General features: G+C 40.8%; 1 protein-coding gene across 3 annotated transcripts in view; it reads right to left on the bottom strand.

The window, feature by feature from the left end:
• Positions 1-11,674: 11,674 nt before the first annotated feature.
• The window catches only part of CHRM4 (cholinergic receptor muscarinic 4), a 67,172-nt gene continuing 59,141 nt past the window's right edge, over positions 11,675-19,705 (bottom strand). For 2 of the 3 annotated variants that reach the window (XM_070760254.1, XM_070760262.1), the window contains exon 2: positions 11,675-14,859. In XM_070760254.1, coding sequence (XP_070616355.1) covers positions 13,403-14,859 — 1,457 coding nt within the window. In that variant the 3' untranslated portion in view covers positions 11,675-13,402. Of the gene's footprint in view, positions 14,860-19,377; positions 19,471-19,705 lie in introns of all 3 variants that reach the window. The other variant, XM_070760247.1, reaches the window with a different exon arrangement.

Here is a 19,705-nt window from a genome sequence, read left to right as displayed (position 1 = left end):
GTGTGACTCGCACCGAAAGTTCTTTATTTTAAGTGCTTATATTTGGTCAACTTGAAAACTTCTTTCCCTTGGAAACTAGGTTGAACATTTCAGCACACAATGAAATGAAAATTGAAATTAAAAAATAATGCTTATTGGTTTATTTTGCTCATAAAAGCCCACGTCCCCCCTTTTTTGTGAATTCTTTTTCAATTTATAGATAGTTTTGCCTGCAAAATAGTACAATTTTACTAAATTTGTTGTGGAATTACTAGTTTGAACATTTCTGAACATAATGATATGAAAATTGAACTGAAAAAAATGATGCTTACTTGTTTATTTTGCTCATAAAAGCCCACCTTTTTTTCAAGCATGTCATTTTATAAATTTTTCTAGGCCCCTAATTCCAAATATTTTCAATAACGTTGGCATTGAATTACCAGTTTGAACATTTCTGAACATAATGAAATGAAAATTGAACTGAAAACATTGATGCTTATTTGTTTATTTTGCACATAAAAGTCCCCCCCCCGCTGTGTTCAATTATTTCAATTTATATAAAAATTATGCTGTTAATTTCAAAATTACATATTTGTTTTTAGTAAAATGGATTTCTTTCATAAAATTAGTTGTCTGGCTATCATGTACTTGCTTTTCAAAAGGATATTCCCAATATTTCTAGCCAAATCTATATAAAAAATGAAATTAATGGCACACAGCAAGGCCGAGGGGGGTGGCCCTTTTGTGAGCAAAATTAACAAATAAGCATAATATGTTTCAGTTCATTTCTATTTTTCTTATGATCAGGAATGTTCAATTTAGTATATCAAAACTTTTGGGGGGAGATTCCTTAGAGATTTGTAGCCTAAAAAAATATAAACTGACATGAAATGCTCAAAAAGGGGGGGGGCTTTTTGATCAAATAAAAATATATGCATCAATTTTTTTCAGTTCAATTTTCATATCATTATGTTCAGAAATATTCAAACTAGTTTCCCAGTGAAAAAGGTTTTCAAAAAGACCAAATTTAAGTACCTTAAAAAATCTTTTTGGTCCGGGTCATATACAACCAGAAACAGACTCAACGTGAGTTTTTTGGCCAGAAAAATTTTAGCCACCTCCAGCCCCCAAAAATATTTTTATGATGATCAGCAATGTTAAATTGAGTAAATCAATGCCTAAGATATTAAAAATATTTCGGATTTGGAGCCTAAAAAAAATTTAAAGTGGAAATGGTTGCAAGCAGCCTTATTTCTGATTTTAAAAACCCAATAAGCATCATTTTTTTCAGTTCATTTAGATTTTTCTTATGATCAGGAATGTTCAAACTAGTAATCCCACACCAAATTTAGTAAAATTGTACACATTTTGCAGGCTAAACTATCTATAAATTGAAAATAAATTCACAAAAAAGGGGGTGGGCGGGCTTGTACGAACAAAATAAACTGAAATGTTCAACCTAGTTTCCAAGGGAAAGAAGTTTTCAAATTGACCAAATATAAGCACTTAAAATAAAGAATTTTCGTTGCAATTCACACAGACTCGTAAACAGTACAAGTATTACTTTTTTGCCCAGCAAAAACTAAGCCCCACATCCCCCCAAAAAAATTCTCATAGAACCCCTGAAATGATGAAAAGTCATAAAATTTCAAGTTTCAGAAATGCAGGGAAAATTTTTTACAGGGTCTCAAACTTTGATTTCATGTTGCACAGACTCGAACAGGGCAGCAGAGTTAAGAGGCTCCTCAATCCTCCACTCATTACTGTAATAATGGCACCTGTTTGAACTTGTTATCAGTATAAAAGACACCTGTTCACAACCTCAAACAGTCACACTCCAAATTCCACTATGGTGAAGACCAAAGAGCTATATAAGGACACCAGAAACAAAATTGTAGCCCTGCACCAGACTGGGAAGACTGAATCGGCAATAGGCAAGCAGCGTGTTGTGAAGAAATCAACTCTGGGATCAATAATTAGAAAATGGAAGACATGTAAGACCACTTATAATCTCCCTTGATCTGGAGCCCCATGCAAGATCTCACCCCGTGGGGTCAAAATGATCACAAGAACCGTGAGCAAAAATCCCAGAACCGTACAAGGGAACCTAGTGAATGACCTGCAGAGAGCTGGGACCAACATAACAAAGGCTACCATCAGTAACACACTACGCTGCCAGGGACTCTGATACTGCAGTGACAGATGTGTCCCCCTGCTTAAGCCAGTACATGTCCAGGCCCGTCTGAAGTTTGCTAGAGAGATTAAACCAAAGTAGAACTATTTGGTAGAAACACAACTCATCATGTTTGGAGAAGGAAGAATGCTGAGTTACATCCAAAGAACACCATACCTACTATGAAGCATGGGGGTGTCAACATCATGCTTTGGGGCTGTTTCCCTGCAAAGGGACCAGGACGACTGATCCATAAACATGAAAGAATAAATGGGGCCATGTATCATGAGATTTTGAGTGCAAACCTTCCATCAGCAAGTGCATTGAAGATGAAAGTTTGCTGGGTCTTTCAGCATGACAATGATCCCAAGCACCCCCACCCCCCCACCCCTGCCAGGGCAACAAAAGAGTGGTTTCCTAAGAAGCATTTCAAGATTCTGGAGTGGCCTAGACAGTATCCAGATCTCAACCCTATAGAAAAACTTTGTAGGGAGTTGAAACTAAATTTCAAACTGAATTGTAGGGAGTTGAAACTAAATTTCAAACTAAATTTCAAACTGACAATATCTATACCTTATAAAGAAAATCTTTATAAGATGTTCTACCGGTGGCACTGTGCCCCAGCAAGACTTGCAAAAATTTGCAATAATCTAAACAGAAAATGTTGGAAATGTAAAACACCACATGGCATATACTATCCCATGTGGTGGACATGCCCAGAAGCAGTAAAATTTTGGACCTTGATTAGAAATTGGTTCAAAGAAATTCTAAATTATGAACTACAACTAAAACTGGAAATATACCTACAGTACTAGGTATTATCAGTGGGCATCATAAAAAGGCAGATTTATATCTTATAATTCATGTACTTACAGCGGCAAGATTGAGTTTTGTACAAAATTGGAAAAAAGAAAATATACCAACAGAACAGATGGTAATCAGAAAGATACTAGAATGTGCAAAAATGAATAAAATGATGCAGAATTGCAGAATAAACAGGGAAATTATTATTATACCATATGGGAAAAATTATACAATTGGATAGAGAGAGAGAGAAAAACCCAGACAAAATAAAAGAGGGCAATGTAGAAAAGGCAATGTAAAAACCATATTTCAAAATGCACAAGTTTCTGTAAATTGCTTGCATGTATTGTATGATGTGTCTACATTTTGTGTTTATGTTTCAAAAAATTCAATTAATTTTTTTTTAAAAAAAAAAGAAAAACTTTGGAGGGAGTTGAAAGTCCGTGTTGCCCAGCGACAGCCCCAAAACATGGTGATGGATTTGGGGCTAATTATGCCCACAGTTGGCATGGCATACCTTAATCTCCACCACTGGACCAGAACCATTTTAGAAAAACTATAGTGAAAATGCTACTAATATTGTACCAGCTGTTCCTTGGATTCCTCCAGCCCATTCCTTGCATTTCCTTGTTCTTACTGTCAGAAGGAAAGGAGAAAGTTGGCAAGCACCTAATGAGGTTTTTGCTGCCTTTCTTCTAAAAATATTTGCATATGTGGGTTTCTGCACATCTATGCACATATAGATTCATTGGCAGCCTTGTACAGTATTCTCTTCCTTTTTGCCCAGAAGCCAAAAATAAAACTTGATTTAGGGGAAATATTTGACTCCATTTCTGCCTTGTTCTACATGGAAGAGGAGAGGGGAAGGCAAATTGCTTGACACGTTGCTTCAACAGAAGTTCTCTTTTCACTATGGGGAACTTAATGTTGGATGAAGCAGCTATCCTTAGGATCACTGATGGTGAATGGAAAAAGGGATAGAGGTACAGTAAAGTGTTATTTGATTAATTTATGGTAGTATTGCTGGAAAAGGCATTTTCCTCCTCAAGTGCCAAAACCTTTAATCCTGTGCCCTTTGACTGGGGGGTACGGGCTGTTTTTTGCTCCCACTGAGTCAAATCCCTGGCAAACACTTGAGGTCTGTGTACATAGGACAATCTATCCTACCAGGAGGCCTTCCCTACTTGGCCTTTCCTAATTGCCATGGCAATTTCAAGAATTCTCCTCATATGAAAGAGTAGTAGATGCTTGGAACAAACTTCCAGCAGATGTGGTTGGTAAATCCACAGCAACTGAATTTAAACATGCCTGGGATAAACATATATCTATTCTAAAATAAAGTACAGGAAATAGTATAAGGGCAGGCTAGAGGGCAGCAGTTTAAAAGAAAAGTGGGGTTTGAAATTCTGTTGGATAAGGAGAGAACATACATCATCGAGATACTTTTTGTTATTTTTGTTTTGGCCATTTGAACTGGCCTACTTTCCTCTTGGGCAGCTTCTGCTTTGTCCCATTTTATATATTTTTTAATTGCTAAAAAAGTAAAGATTATAACTCAGTGGCAGAGCAACCCTTGTTTTGATCAAGTTTCAGGTCCCAGCATCTGCTATTAAGAAGGGGTAAGACCCTTACATCTTCTGCCTCATACTTCCAGAGACCAGTTAGAGCCCACAGGGTTGGCCTTCTTCAGGTCCCGTTGGCCAAACAGTGCTGCTTCGTGGGACCGCGTGTGAGGGCTTTCTCTGTGGTGGCTCTGACTCTCTGGAATCAGCTACCTCCAGAGATCCGCACTACTCCCACCCTCCTGGCCTTCTGGAAAGCCTTAAAAACCTGGCTCTTTTGGCAGGCCTGGGGCTGTTGAGCAATAGCATCTAGCTCCGGCCCAGAAGTATGAATCCTTTTATTAATGGGGTTTTATATTTTATAACTGTTTTATATTTTACCAGAGAATTGAGGAGAATTGAGGAGAAGCAGTTAGAGAAATTAATGAAATATGAAGATCTAAAAATCGAGCTGCAATGACTCTGGCATAAGCCAGTGAAAGTGGTCCCAGTGGTCCTTGGCACGCTGGGCGCAGTGCCAAAGGATCTCAGCGGACATTTGAACACCATCGGAATTGACAAAATCTCCATCTGTCAATTGCAAAAGGCCGCTTTACTGGGATCGGCACACATAATTTACCGCTACATCACACAGTCCTAGGTGCTTGGGAAGCGCCCGACTGGTTGTGAAATACGAAATCCAGCAGTGATCTCATTTGTTGTGTTGTATTGATGGTAATGATAATAATAAATTTATGTTCATAAATAATTATTATTTATGTTACTAAGTGAAATGAAACAAATGGTATTTGTTTCATTTCACTTAGTAACATAAATAATTATTATTATTCTTTGACAGCGTTTGTTCTAATGGCCTGTTCTTGTGCCGCCAGTATTAGTCCTCCTGTCTTCTTTTTGAGTGTTCCACTTGTAAGCCATGACTAGGTCTTTTCTTTATCCACTTTGCCTTCAATCTTCTCCAAGAACTGGCCATGCAATGCTTTGTTCCGTCAACTGTCCATACGAAATTGAGTTACAGTTTTTCTGTACTGGTCCTTAGTTTGCTTCACCTTGAGAAGCTTCCATCTAGCACTTGAGGGCCAGACAAGAATTATTATTATTATTATTATTATTATTATTATTATTATTATTATTATTATTATTATTGCATTTGTTTCATTTCACTTACCTTAGTAACATAAATGATCGGATATATCTCTACATCCATTATCAAAAGGAAGAACCAGTTTGTGAGAAACATGGCAGATGTAAAAGTCCTTCCATATTTATTTTACAAAACAATTTGATGTTAGCCTCCCACCTGCAGACATGAAGTACTGAAATTTTGCCACTGTCACCACAAGCTAGGCAATGTTCCTGACACTCACTAACAAAAGAGCATCCAGAATACTGGTCAGTAAATGCCCCACTTTTTTGATCCCTTGGATCCCAGTTTAACAACAACAACAACAAAAATAATAATCTCACTTCTGCTCCATGCAAAAAGGAAATTAAAAACAGTTAGCATTCTTCCTCCCAAATAGTTCTAATGGAATTCTATGTGAGAGAATTGTAGAATCATAGGAATGGAAAAGGGACCTCAGATGTCTTCTAATCCAACCCACATTCATGGCAGGAGTTTTACACCAACCTAAATGGTTGTCCTGCCTATTCTTGAAAACTTCCAAGCACCCACAAACCCAGGATGGAGACTATTCCATTAATTAATTGTCAGAAAATTTCTCCTTCAAAATTGGATGGTAAGTTTGAAAAGCTTCTACTACTTACTTCTTGACTTGCCTTCTGATGCTCTGAAGCATAAGTCCATTCCCTCTTTGTGACAGCCACTCAAGTACTAATCCTTCACTTCTATAGACTAGCTAGATACACCTAGCTCTTGCCACTATCTCTCTGCTTCACTTAAAAGTCTCAAAAAAGGCAATTTCAAGTATATTTAATGCTCATAATTTAATGTTCAGGAAAGAATGATTGACACGTCCTAAATAAACCACACCTAGAGTACTGCATTCAATTTTGGGCCCCACACTACAAAAAAGACATTGAAACTCTGGAAAAAATATACAGAAGAGGGCAACCAGAATGATAAAGGGACTAGAAACTAAAACATATGAGAAAAGGTTGCGGGAACTGGGCATGGATAGTCTAGTGCAGTGTTTCCCAACCTTGGCAACTTGAAGATATCTTGACTTCAACTCCCAGAATTCCCCAGCCAGCATTCGCTGACTGGGGAATTCTGGGAGTTGAAGTCCAAATATCTTCAAGTTGCCAAGGTTGGGAAACACTGGTCTAGTGAAGAGGAGGTCCAGGGGGGACATGATGGCAGTCTACCAATACTTGAGGGGCTGACACAGTTAGGAATGGGTCACACTGTTTTCCAAAGAACCAGAGGGCCAGACAAGAAGCAACAGGTGGAAGCTGACCAAGGAGAGATTCAACCTAGAAATAAGGAAGAACTTTCTGACGGTGAGAGCGATCAACCGGTAGAATGGCCTGCCTGCAGAGGTTGTGAATGCCCCAACACTGGAGACCTTCAAGAAGAGACTGGACTGCCATATATCTGGGATGGCATAGGGTCTCTTGCATCAGCAGCAGGTTGGACTAGAAGTCCCACGCGGTTCCTTCCAACACAAACTATAAATAAAATAAAATAAATAATATGAACAAGTTCCATGATATTGATCTTGTAAAGCTTTGAGGTGCAGAAGACAATGTAGAAGCAGAATCTTGGAATGAGTTAACACAGAGATCCCGCTAGTGAAAAAGTGACCCACATACAAACTCCACAAAACCACAGCATGTCTGAAAAAACAACAACAACTGCTGTGCTTTGGTTTCAAATCAACCATAAGAAAACAAATTAACTTAACAATGAAAACCAGCCAACATCATGCAATCCAATAATTCCAAGGTGGATCAGAAATGGCACAGACCTTTTACATTGATATGCCATAAACTTAAGCAAGATCCCATCTGTGATTTAAAAAATCTAGAATTACTCAGTCATCATTAAGGCGTTGCACATTCTATCCCCTGTACTCTTATTTCAAGACAGCAATATTTGGAATATATATTACTGCTTAGTCCACACAAGATGGAAATATTGATTGACAGCAAAGAAAACGTTTCCATTTTCTCCCATATTGAAATATGGGTTTTACTCATTGAGCCAACAATTTCCTTAGCAGGTCAGTGGTTAGTCCTACTTACCTCACAGAGTGGTGCTTGTCAGGAAAATAGGAGTATTGTGTGTGTACGCTGCCTTGAGTTATTTGTAAAAATAATGTGGGAAATAAATCTTTTAATAGTTTTGTCTTTTCCAAATAAAAATAGCTTGACATGTTTTCATGCTCTAGTAACACCTCCTTTGTACAATGCCCTTTGTATTCAATTCCAAACAGTTCCAAAACAGGGGTCACAATGACACTGAGAACTGGACATTTCAACCTTATTGTGCTGGTGCTTCCCTAGCAGTTTTGTTCCAGATCTGCTTCTGAGTCTTGTTTAATAAGTGGTCTGAAGTTCCTTAAAGCTGCAGATAGCTTTGAACCAGATTACTAGAAATATCATTTTCTTCCATATGTTTTTTTTTTAATATTAGAGTCTTGAGGAATCCCATTTAATTGTAAACCAACTTGAGAACTTTGTTATATAGTGTATGAATGTTTGGGGTGGGAGAAACCATCTCTTAGATGACTAAGGTGAGAAACAGGAATGTGGCATTCAATTAAGTTCTGTTGGTGCAAGGCCTGGCATTTTGCATTTTAAACTTGCAGGAAACATTTTAATGAACCTTTGAATGCTTGATGTTAAATAGGTTAATTAATGCCAATGAAAGTACATTGTTGGCGTCAAGCCTTATGTTTGTAATATTTCTAACTTGAATAAAAGAAAACAATTATTTTGAATGCCGGGGAGTCACACACCTTTCTTAACTTACCTGGCACCTCCAACCTATCCCCACTTTAAGGCAAGGTATATATACACTGAGATCTCTTTGTCTGCAAGAAAGTTTCCTGTTTCAAGGCTCTACATTTTTATCTCTATGCTTAGCATTCAGCCCTAGAATTTCAGAGGTTGATTACAGGACGCTGCAAAAGCTTGGGGCTGCTCTGCTTTTATTGCTTCATCCATCAGGAATCCCTGTTGGCCGAGGAAAGAACATTTGTTCATTGGCTATGTTGTTATCACTGCTTAGCAATGCTCGAAGACCTTCTTGATTAAAGCTACCTTTCAATTGAGTCCTCCAGGGACTTTCCAGGATGCAACAATTTGACCTCCAAGCCCTGGTATCAGAATAATAAAAATCTGCAGGGCTACAGATTTGCCTTTCTTTTAAATAACAGAACAACCTCAAGGGATGCATCTATTGAAGCCCATTGCTTCTTGTTAAGACAGCCACCTGGGGGTCAAGAGGGGAAGTTTTTCTTCCAGATGGCAATTTGCAATTAGCCACGCAATTATACCTTATTATGTCCTTGTTCAGCATTTAGGATTCACCCACATGACATGACTGCTTAATTATCTGAATGATTACATTTTCTTTTATAAAGAATGACATCTGAGCCAGTTAAAAAGGTTTTTAAATCAAACAGAAACCCAATTCTTGTAAAAAAAGAAAACTCTTGTTAAATTGTATTCAAAAAAGACATTGTTTCAAGCCTTCGAAACTCAACTCAGCACCCTAACATACCATCAAATATTTGTCTGAGGTTTTTTTTTAAATGTCCTCCCTCCCGCAAATATATTTTTAAAAGGAGCTGGTCTGATCTCCCTTGGCAAGTAGTTCCAAAGATTGAGGGCAGCTATCCCACTTACCAATTTCCTGTTTCGAAATATGAACCTCAGAAACTTATCGCATTTGTAGTCATCCTGTGGAATTACAGTAGAATTCATTTTTTTCCTCATCTACATTTAAAAAAAAATTGAAATAAAATTCAAACTGGAATAAGCTTTTCCTACACTATATATGTTTCAGCTTCTGTGCTCTATTGGATGCCTGTTTTTTTATATATAATTCCATTTACTTATTCCAGGAAATATATTTTCGAGGGCTTTGAGGACATTTTCATAGTATATGGAACCAGGTATCAAGGAATAAAAGTGGTTTTCAGAAGAAAAAAAAACCCTGCACAGCCAAAGGTGATGAGAGGTCTGAAGGATAAATTGAATGATGAATAGCTAATGGAACTAGGTATGTTTAGCCTAATGAAGAAAAGGCTTAGGGGAGACATGATAGCAGTCTTCCAATACTTGAAGGGCTGTCACAGGGAAGATGGCATCAATTCATGCTGCTTTGTGCCTGAGGGCAGGACAAGAAACAGTGGGTGGAAATGCATTGGAGAAAGATTAAACCTGGAAGCAAGGAGGAATTTCCTGGCAGTTAGAATGATCAATCAATGAAACAGTTTGCCTCCTGAAATTGTGAGTGCTCCATCTCTGGAAGTTTTCAAACAAAAAATTTGAATATACATGGCGTTGGACCAGATTACCTCCGGAACCGCCTGCTACCACACAAATCCCAGCAACCGATAAGGTCCCACAGAGTTGGCCTTCTCCGGGTCCCGTCGACTAAACAATGTTGTTTGGTGGGCCCCAGGGGAAGAGCCTTCTCTGTGACGGCCCCGGCCCTCTGGAACCAACTCCCCCCGGAGATTAGAACTGCCCCCACCCTCCCTGTCTTTCGTAAACTACTTAAGACTCATTTATACCGCCAGGCATGGGGGAGTTGAGATAGCCCTTCCCCCTAGGCCATTACAAGTTATGCATGGTATGTTTGTGTGTATGTTTGGTTTTATAATAGGGGTTTTAGTTTTTTATTATTGGATTGTACATGTTGTTTTTATTATTGTAGTTAGCCGCCCCGAGTCTACGGAGAGGGGCGGCATACAAATCCAATAAATTATTATTACTAATTATTATTATTATTTATCTAATGTGGTATTGGCCAATTGATAGACAAGATCCTTTCCAGTCAGGGGTAGGCTAAATTGCACTTGCCGCCGTGGCTCGTAAGTGCTAGCGGGGCCAGTGCGATTTTGCTTCTGCACCTGTGAAGGTAGCAAAATTGCAGATGGAGCCACAGGTGTTTTGGTGAATATTTTTTGCTTCTGTGCATGATGAAACACGGGTGCATGTGTGGCTCTGTACACAATTTTGCTACCACCACAAGAGGTAAAGTAAAATTGCACTGGCCCCGCTAGCACTCACGAGCCGCTTCAGTGAGCCCAATTTAGCGTTCTGGCTAGCAGCCCAACCCTGCTTCCAGTCCTAGGATTCTATATCCTTAAAGCTTGGCTGAAGAAATGTGCCTGGTGCAAGGCTAAATGACATCCCCATTTCATGCACAATTGCTGTAACCTCTGACATTCCAAATGGCCACCTCGTTTTGCCTCAATAAAGAACTATCTTTGCTCTCTAGAACAAATAATTGGGAAGAAGCTAGATTGATGGTGAGTTAATGGAGGGATTTCTCATGCTTAACCATAGCAGAGATGCAAACATTTTCACACAACATAGTAAGCATTGTTTAGGGGGTCAATACAGGCCACTCCTGCTTTGCTAATTAGCAGGCATTTTGGAGGAATTAAAACAGTGTAACTAGACAGAGTATCTGCCCACTGCTAGGATTCAATCCTGACCAGCTCAAGGTTGTCTCATCCTTCAGTAAAATGAGGACCCAGATTGTTGTGGTGCCATTTGTAAACCACTTAGAGAGTGCTATAAAAAATATGAAACAATATATGTCTAAGTGCTATTGCTGTAAAAGATATCACAACTACTTGGACAGTGTCTAACCATTTGAAATGTTTACATTTCACTTTTACATTTTATATATCTTTATAACTTGATTAAATTTACAAAAGATCTATTATACCATTCTAACAGTTACCAGTATTTAAAATATTCTAAATTGGAAGTTTTCCAATTTGGCTTCCTTGGAATACAGTACATTGAATCAGCTAGGAATTCTGGCCAACAGAACACTAGATTGGCGAACACTCCCGTAGTTCATCTTGAGTTTGTTCATGAGACCTCTTAATTCAGAAAATCTTGAGAGAGTTTCAAATTTAATGCCTAATATCTTGAGTGATTCCCTGTGGTGGAGAAGAATATTTGCAACTCGTTGAAAAAAGATTGACCCAAAGGTGTTCTATATGTAGTTCAATTATTTTATTTGTTTAAGTGGTTCCCACTGTAGTTGTAACAAATAAATTAATAAATTATTTTTTAAAAAAACACTGCAAGGCATTTTGGGCAACATTATGCAAATTATGTGAAAGGCAGTGGCAGCCTAGCTGCCTCTACAGCCACGTGAAGCAGGAGCCTTTGGCCAAATGTAAGGGCATCTCTTAAACTGACAGCCCTTAGCCATGAAATAGAGAGGTCTATAGGCATGGTCACTCCGACTAACCCAGGAAACATTGGATCACCGGTTATATTCTGCTCTAATATGTTCCTGAGGGTGCCAGAGAAACCAAGCAAAACGTGGGTTTAATTGGTCTACACAGAACATGAGTATTCAGGGATTTAGGCTGCCTATGTACACTGGAACCCACATGCTGAGGGGTCTATGACGACACTGACTAGAAGGAAGGCAATGCTCATTTACAAAGCTCATGAGTATCTTCTTAGTATACCCTCAAATTCATAATGCAGAAACAAGTGGGGCAGCCACTCATTGTTTTTCTCTGCCGCAGCTTGCTTCAGAACCTAATATCAGAATTTTTAAAAAAAATTAAGTTACATGAAAAGAAATGATATTTAAGCAATTATTTGTGGAGCAAGGGGGACTTGGTATGCTTGGTGACATAATTTTAAAAGGAACAAAAACAAAGGGCTTTAAAGACTCTCTTAGAAAGACTTGCCAGCATAGAGATCTTCATCCACCATCATGGTTTCTCTGTTTGATGTTCTCCTTGGAGCTGAAGTTGAGCTTCCACTGCTCCAAGGACACCACGCTTACCTTCGAGAGGAATAACTTTAGACAACTTGGGCACACGACCCAAAATGTTGTAGAACTGATCTTAGAGTATCCACGTGATATCTGTGGGGGTTTTTGTGTGTTTTCAAAACAGTCCGAGGTGGCATTCAACACATCCTGAAAGAAGTCTATTTTGGCCCAACAGCCTGCCATGAAGAAATGGAGTTGAGGCAGATTTGGTAAGGTCCTTGAGAAGCCTATGACATGGACTATCCAGCAGCTGATATATTCCCTGAGAGGAACAAGTCCCTTGTACCTGGGACACTGGAAATTCAGCTAGACAAAATCCCAGAGCCTACAAATAGAAATTGATACAACTTGATGAGTGGTGCTTGAAACAATACTATTTTTGTTTTCGTTTTAACTGCTGACTTAATTTACCCTGTTGTCCCTGGCTTCTCTTTCTGCCTCACAGGTGCACACAACTTTAAATCCAGCAATGCATCCAAGGAAAGAAGAATATTTTTGGGGGGGTTGCATTTCTTTCTAATGTACCACCTAGCCACCAATAGAGGCACCTTAGTTGAGTCAGACAGAAATTAGAAGATCATAAATGTTTATGGTATTTCAAGAGCAGCAGGGCAAAAGAGCATGGTCTGTTACGTCTTCTCTAGTGATACTGTGAGGTTTCACCACGTCTAATTCCCTAGCTTCTTTCTCCTTTGTTTTCTGAAGAAGCGGTCAAGAGGATCATCTGGGTGGAAGATCTGCCTATTTCTTGGTGAATAGTCAAGAGCCAAGTATGTTGAAATCATATTTTTTTCACTAGTTCTGATTCAGCATTTGGGGAAAGGCTCCATCGAGTAATGAATGGTGTGACTAAGAATAAAAGAGTTATCTGGTTGGAGAATAACAAATCTCCACACACACGGCTCCATTGCTGAGTCTCCCTCCAAATCCAGATTATCTAGCGGTACCAATGTTCCTGTACTGACACATGAGAAGATGCTTAAAGGTTTTCTTGAAGGTAGCATTGCAAAGGGCGTAACAAGCTGGGTTGATGGTGCTGTTGACGTAGCACAGCCAATATCCTATGTACCAGACTGTTTCAGGAACACAATAATCGCAGAAAGTATTAATGAGGACCATCACGTTATAAGGTGTCCATGTCAAAATGAAAGCCAACAAGATGGCAAAAATGGTTCTGGTGACTTTCTTTTCTCGAGCTGCCATTTGCCGCTTCTTCCTAACCTGACTCCTGGCAATGCTGGCAAATTTCCTGGCGACATTAGCCGGACGGCTGTTTGATAAGGTAATTGGGGTGGAGCGGGCTTCTTTTTCTGCGATGATCTCAATGGCAGTGACACATTCAGTCCCGGTTTGTTTAGTGACTATCTTAATTTTGGACCACTTAGAGGCAGGATTGATGCGAGGATGGGCAGGGCTCTCACTCGTATCAGCTGGTACAATCTCCAGCCCCTGTTTCTCTTTATTCGTCTGGGTGATGCTCACCGTGCTGGATTCATTAGAGGTTTCTTTCTCCTCTTGGTGGCCAGTAGTTTCAGATGGTTGCAAGGGCTGCTGTTCTACTTTCCCATTTTTTGCTTCCTCCTTCACCTCTACCACTTTCTTGGGAGAATTGTTGTTGTTCTGCTTGACCAGAGGACTTTTCAGAAAGCTGAGTGGCTTAGTAGTCCGCTTCTCTTTCTTGCTCTCTGGTTTGTGCCGTCTCACACGGCTCCGACTGGCCAATGAGATGTGGATGTACAGCACAGTCATGATAACTACTGGGAGGTAGAAAGCAGCAATGGCTGTACCAAAGGTTACAGCTGGATTGGAGAGGAACTGAATGTAGCACTCTCCTTCTGGTACTGTTCTCTCTCCAACAATGAACTGCCAAAACAATATGGCAGGTGCCCAGAGGATAAAGGATAATATCCAAGCCACTGCAATCATCAGTCCTGCCATTTTGGTTGTCCGCCTAGCTGGGTAGGTCAGTGGTTTGGTAACGCAGAAATAGCGGTCAAAACTGATGATGAGTAAGTTCATGACAGAGGCATTACTCACTACATAGTCCAGCGCCAGCCAGAGGTCACATACTACAGCCCCAAGTGGCCAGTAGCCCTTGACTATATACACCGTGTAGAGATTCATTGAGAAGATGCCAATTATCAAGTCAGCACAGGCCAAGCTAAAGAGGAAATAGTTGTTGACAGTCTGAAGTTGGCGGTTTACTTTGATGGACAGCATGACCAAGATATTTCCAACCACAGTGACAAGACTAAGTGACCCAGTTACAGTAGCTATGAAAATCATTTCCACAATTTTATACTTGGCGACGTTTTCCTTGGTGGAATTGCCATTGGTGGAGTTGGCCATCCTTAACAGTTCAGGCTGAGAAGACAAATTATATATGAAGTCTGCAGAAAAAGAGGGGAGGAAGGAAAAAGACATTGGAGATATATTATACATCTGAAACACTCAAGCAATAGAGCAAAATTTGACAACTCAGTTGGGACTGGGAGGACTAGCATTCAAATCTCCGCTAAGCTGTGAGGCTCAAGGGGTACAGTTTAATTCCTTTATGTCAGCTATTTTGAAATTTAGCTAGAGAGGTTGAGGTTTAGGCCATATGTTTTTACTTCCTGACATCTACAGGCTCTAAAACATTCAACTAACATTGCAAATATCACTTCAGTCACTTCTTTGGATTCTGTCCACCCAACTTTCTATTCAGGATTAATAAGAGTTATTTTAACCATAAAATGTTTGGCCAGACAATTAGAACTTACATCAATAGAGTTTGCCAGCTAGGAAAGATTTGAAACATACTAATGAGTACATCAAGCTAACTATCTGTAAATACAGTGAGGACTGAAAACTATTCCCACAGAGCCACCTTTACCACCATAAATAAAAAAAGCTCTAATTTAAGCTCCATAATTGTGCAGTTGTAACCGTTTCTCATGCACCTATTCACTCACTTCATCTCCCAAAGCGCCTCAAAGAATAAAGAAACAATCTAAGGTTGACCAGCAACAAGAAGCTACTCAATGTGTCTAGTATCCTGGTCATTCTCACACTCCAGACAAGCCATTTAATAGACCTATCCTCTTAATCTCTAAGAAACTCCCTAAATGCTGTTCGGAATTTCTCCAAGTCCATCAAAATTTGGTGTAGGCCATGGTTAATTGGCACTTCCAATCTGCAAGGATTAGTATCTCCAGTTAACCTTACAGGCCGGCTGAAGTGTCCATAAGAAGTGAGTAAGGAAAAAGGTCTCCCAGTACTAGATCTTATTTCAACGGCTCTAAAATAAAAGCCAGGTAGATGATCAGCTACATGAGTTGTATTATTATTATTTTATTATTATTATTTATTCGATTTGTATGCCGCCCCTCTCCGAAGACTCGGGGCGGCTCACAACATGTAACAACAAATCATAAATAATCCAACAGTTTTTAAAATGTTTAAAGATTTAAAAGACCCCATATACTAACAGACATACACACACGCATACCATATATAAATTAAACATGCCCAGGGGGAGATGTTTCAATTCCCCCATGCCTGACGACAAAGGTGGGTTTTAAGGAGTTTACGGAAGGCAGGAAGAGTAGGGGCAATCCTAATCTCCGGGGGGAGTTGGTTCCATAGGGCCGGTGCCGCCACAGAGAAGGCTCTTCCCCTGGGGCCCGCCAACCGACATTGTTTAGTTGACGGGACCCGGAGAAGGCCCACTCTGTGGGACCTAATCGGTCGCTGGGATTCGTGCGGCAGTAGGCGGTCTCGGAGATATTCTGGTCCAGTGCCATGAAGGGCTTTAAAGGTCATAACCAACACTTTGAATTGTGACCGGAAATTGATCGGCAGCCAATGCAGACTGCGGAGTGATGGAGAAACATGGGCATACCTAGGTAAGCCCATGACTGCTCTCGCAGCTGCATTCTGCACGATCTGAAGTTTCCGAACACTTTTCAAAGGTAGCCCCATGTAGAGAGCATTACAGTAGTCGAACCTCGAGGTGATGAGGGCATGAGTGACTGTGAGCAGTGAGTCCCGGTCCAGATAGGGCCGCAACTGGTGCACCAGGCGAACCTGGGCAAACGCCCCCCTCGCCACAGCTGAGAGATGTTTTTCTAATGTGAGCTGTGGATCGAGGAGGACGCCCAAGTTGCGGACCCTCTCTGAGGGGGTCAATAATTCCCCCCCCCAGGGTAATGGACGGACAGATGGGATTGTCCTTGGGAGGCAAAACCCACAGCCACTCCGTCTTATCCGGGTTGAGCTTGAGTCTGTTGACACCCATCCAGGCCCCAACAGCCTCCAGGCACCGGCACATCTCTTCCGCCGCTTCGTTGACTGGGCATGGGGTGGAGATGTAGAGCTGGGTATCATCCGCATATTGATGATACCTCACCCCATGTCCTTGGATGATCTCGCCCAGCGGTTTCATGTAGATGTTGAATAGCAGGGGGGAGAGGACCAGTGACACCCTAAAGAAATCCATGGTTATTATTATGTACATGAATTCTGAAGCCAGCTCAGATGTCAGAGAAGGGAGACTAAAACTGCCCAAAACTACGAGGGTTATCTGGAAAGTAAGGTTACAAGGCATGAAGCTCTCGCAGGGGATGTTCGTGGGGAATGTTGGTATTACTATCATGTAGCGGGAAGCCAGCAGAAGTGAACGAGCAATGCCAGTGGTCAGTAGATTGGCATTGTGGTGAAGGTTAGAGAGGAGCGTCCTCATTCTGTTTTCCTCCAAGTGCAAAATGCGTGCTGTAATGCGCTACCTAAATGCTAAGGACATGAACGCTGCTGCGATGGGGGCCCAAGATGCTTACTGAAGCACACAAAATCAACAGAGTCAGCGATGCCCAAGAATTTCTTGACTCTTTCAAGATGGAAGGCGAGGCGTTTCTCAACTGTATAGTGACAGGAGATGAAACTTGGGCTTATCACCATACTCCAGAGAGCGAACATCAACCAATTCAGTGATGCCGTAGCCATTCTCCTTCAGACAAAAAATTCAAAACTCAGTAATCGGTGAGAAAAATATTGGGCACCCATCGCGCACAAATCTTGGGCACCCATCGCAGCAGTGTTCATGCCCTTGGCCATTCTGGTAGCGCATTGCAGCACACACTTCGCACTTGGAGGGAAACGGAATGAGGATCACAATCTCCCTCCTCCTGCTTGTTATACCTCTAGCTATTCAGCCAAGCATTCTACTTGCTTTCCCTACCACCTGGCTGCACTGTTCACCCATTTTGAGACTGGGGGGGGGGGACCTTCTCCTAAGGCAGTGTTTCCCAACCTTGGCAACTTGAAGATATCTGGACTTCAACTCCAAGAATTCCCCAGCCAGCAAATTCTGGGAGTTGAAGTCCAAATATCTTCAAGTTGCCAAGGTTGGGAAACACTGCTCTAAGGTATCAATTGTAAAGAATAATTCGAGTTTATGTGCGTGCTTGTACCACATTCTACTTCTGTTTTTTATCTCAGGTAGTACCAAAGCATCCTGCAATTGGGTAGTGTTACTATTAGACTTAAACCGATCACTTCCTGTTAGCTTTGGAGTTCTCTGTTGCTAATGTCTGCTACAGGTGGGGGTTGCTGCTTCGTGTGCGTACCGATAGCAAAAAATGAGCTGCACAAGAAGCAAAATCTTGTGAGGAGATGTGTACACACACGAGATTTCAGAATTATTTTTTTTTTTTGCTTTGGCATATTAAGCAAAATATCACTGAAATCTCATGCGCATCCCCTTGCAAGATTTTGCTTCCTGCGCATGCAACGAAGCAAAAACTTGCTTGGACACACACGTATGCACGCCAGAGATGTGGAGCTTTGTACACAGCTCAATTTTTCCAAACAGTACAAGGCATCAACCATGCCAGTAGGAACCGGCTACTGTTTTGCTAAAAGGAAAAAGGACCTGCTTGATCAATTTAGGCCAGGTGCCTTATAGACCAAGCCTTATAGACCAAGCAGTGTTTCAGAGGGAGCTTGGGGCTTCCTTGAAGTTCTGGTGTATAATTCAGCTGAGAAGCTCCTGAAGTGTTCGAAAACTTCAGATCGTGCAGAATGCAGCTGCAAGAGCAATCATGGGCTTCCCTAGGTATGCCTATGTTACACCAACACTCTGCAGTCTGCATTGGTTGCCGATCAATTTCCGGTCACAATTCAAAGTGTTGGTTATGACCTATAAAGCCCTTCATGGCATCGGGCCAGAATATCTCCGGGACCGCCTTCTGCTGCACGAATCCCAGCAACCGATTAGGTACCACAGAGTTGGCCTTCTCTGGGTCCCGTCGACTAAACAATGTCGTCTGGCGGGTCCCAGGGGAAGAGCCTTCTCTGTGGCGGCCCCGACTCTCTGGAACCAGCTCCCCCCCGGAGATTATAACTGCCCCCACCCTCCTTGCCTTCCGTAAACTCCTTAAAACTCACCTCTGCTGTCAGGCATGGAGGAATTGAGGCATTCCCCCTCCCCAGGGCCTATACAATTTATGTATGGTATGTCTGTGTGTATGTCTGGTTTAATAATGGGGTTTTTTATTTTTTAAATTTATTAGATTTGTTGTGAATTGTTTTATTATATGTTGTGAGCCACCCCGAGTCTACGGAGAGGGGCGGCACACCAATCCAATCCAATCCAATCCAATCCAATCCAATCCAATCCAATCCAATCCAATCCAATCCAATCCAATCCAATCCAATCCAATCCAATCCAATCCAATCCAAATAAATAAATAAATAAATAAATAAATAAATAAATAAATAAATAAATAAGGCTTTGGATTGAGTTGCACCTGTGCAGACTTTTACTGCTCGTGGATTATGGGAAGCCCCCCAGTTTTATGACAAAAATTCTGGAGAAGCAATGCCAGCAACAACATAGCAGAATGAGCAGAAAAACAAAGAATACACACCACGAACCACAGGTAAGAAGAGTCTTTCTAAGGATTTTGTTGTGGCAAATGTGAGTCCTTCACTACTCTCAAAGAGTCCCCAGTCTGTATAGTCTGGAGGACAAAAGGGAAAGGGGGGACATGATTGAAACATTTAAATATGTTAAAGGGTTAAATAAGGTTCAGGAGGGGAAGTGTTTTCAATAGGAAAAATGAACACAAGAACAAGGGGACACAATCTGAGGTTAGTTGGGGGAAAGATCAGAAGCAACGTGAGAAAATATTATTTTACTGAAAGAGTAGTAGATTCTTGGAACAAACTTCCAGCAGAGGTGGTTGGTAAATCCAC

Source organism: Erythrolamprus reginae, chromosome 1 (assembly GCF_031021105.1).
Source record: "Erythrolamprus reginae isolate rEryReg1 chromosome 1, rEryReg1.hap1, whole genome shotgun sequence".
NCBI classification, from domain to species: domain Eukaryota; kingdom Metazoa; phylum Chordata; class Lepidosauria; order Squamata; family Dipsadidae; genus Erythrolamprus; species Erythrolamprus reginae.
Note: the sequence above shows the minus strand (reverse complement) of the source record. Positions and strands in the feature narration are given on the sequence as shown.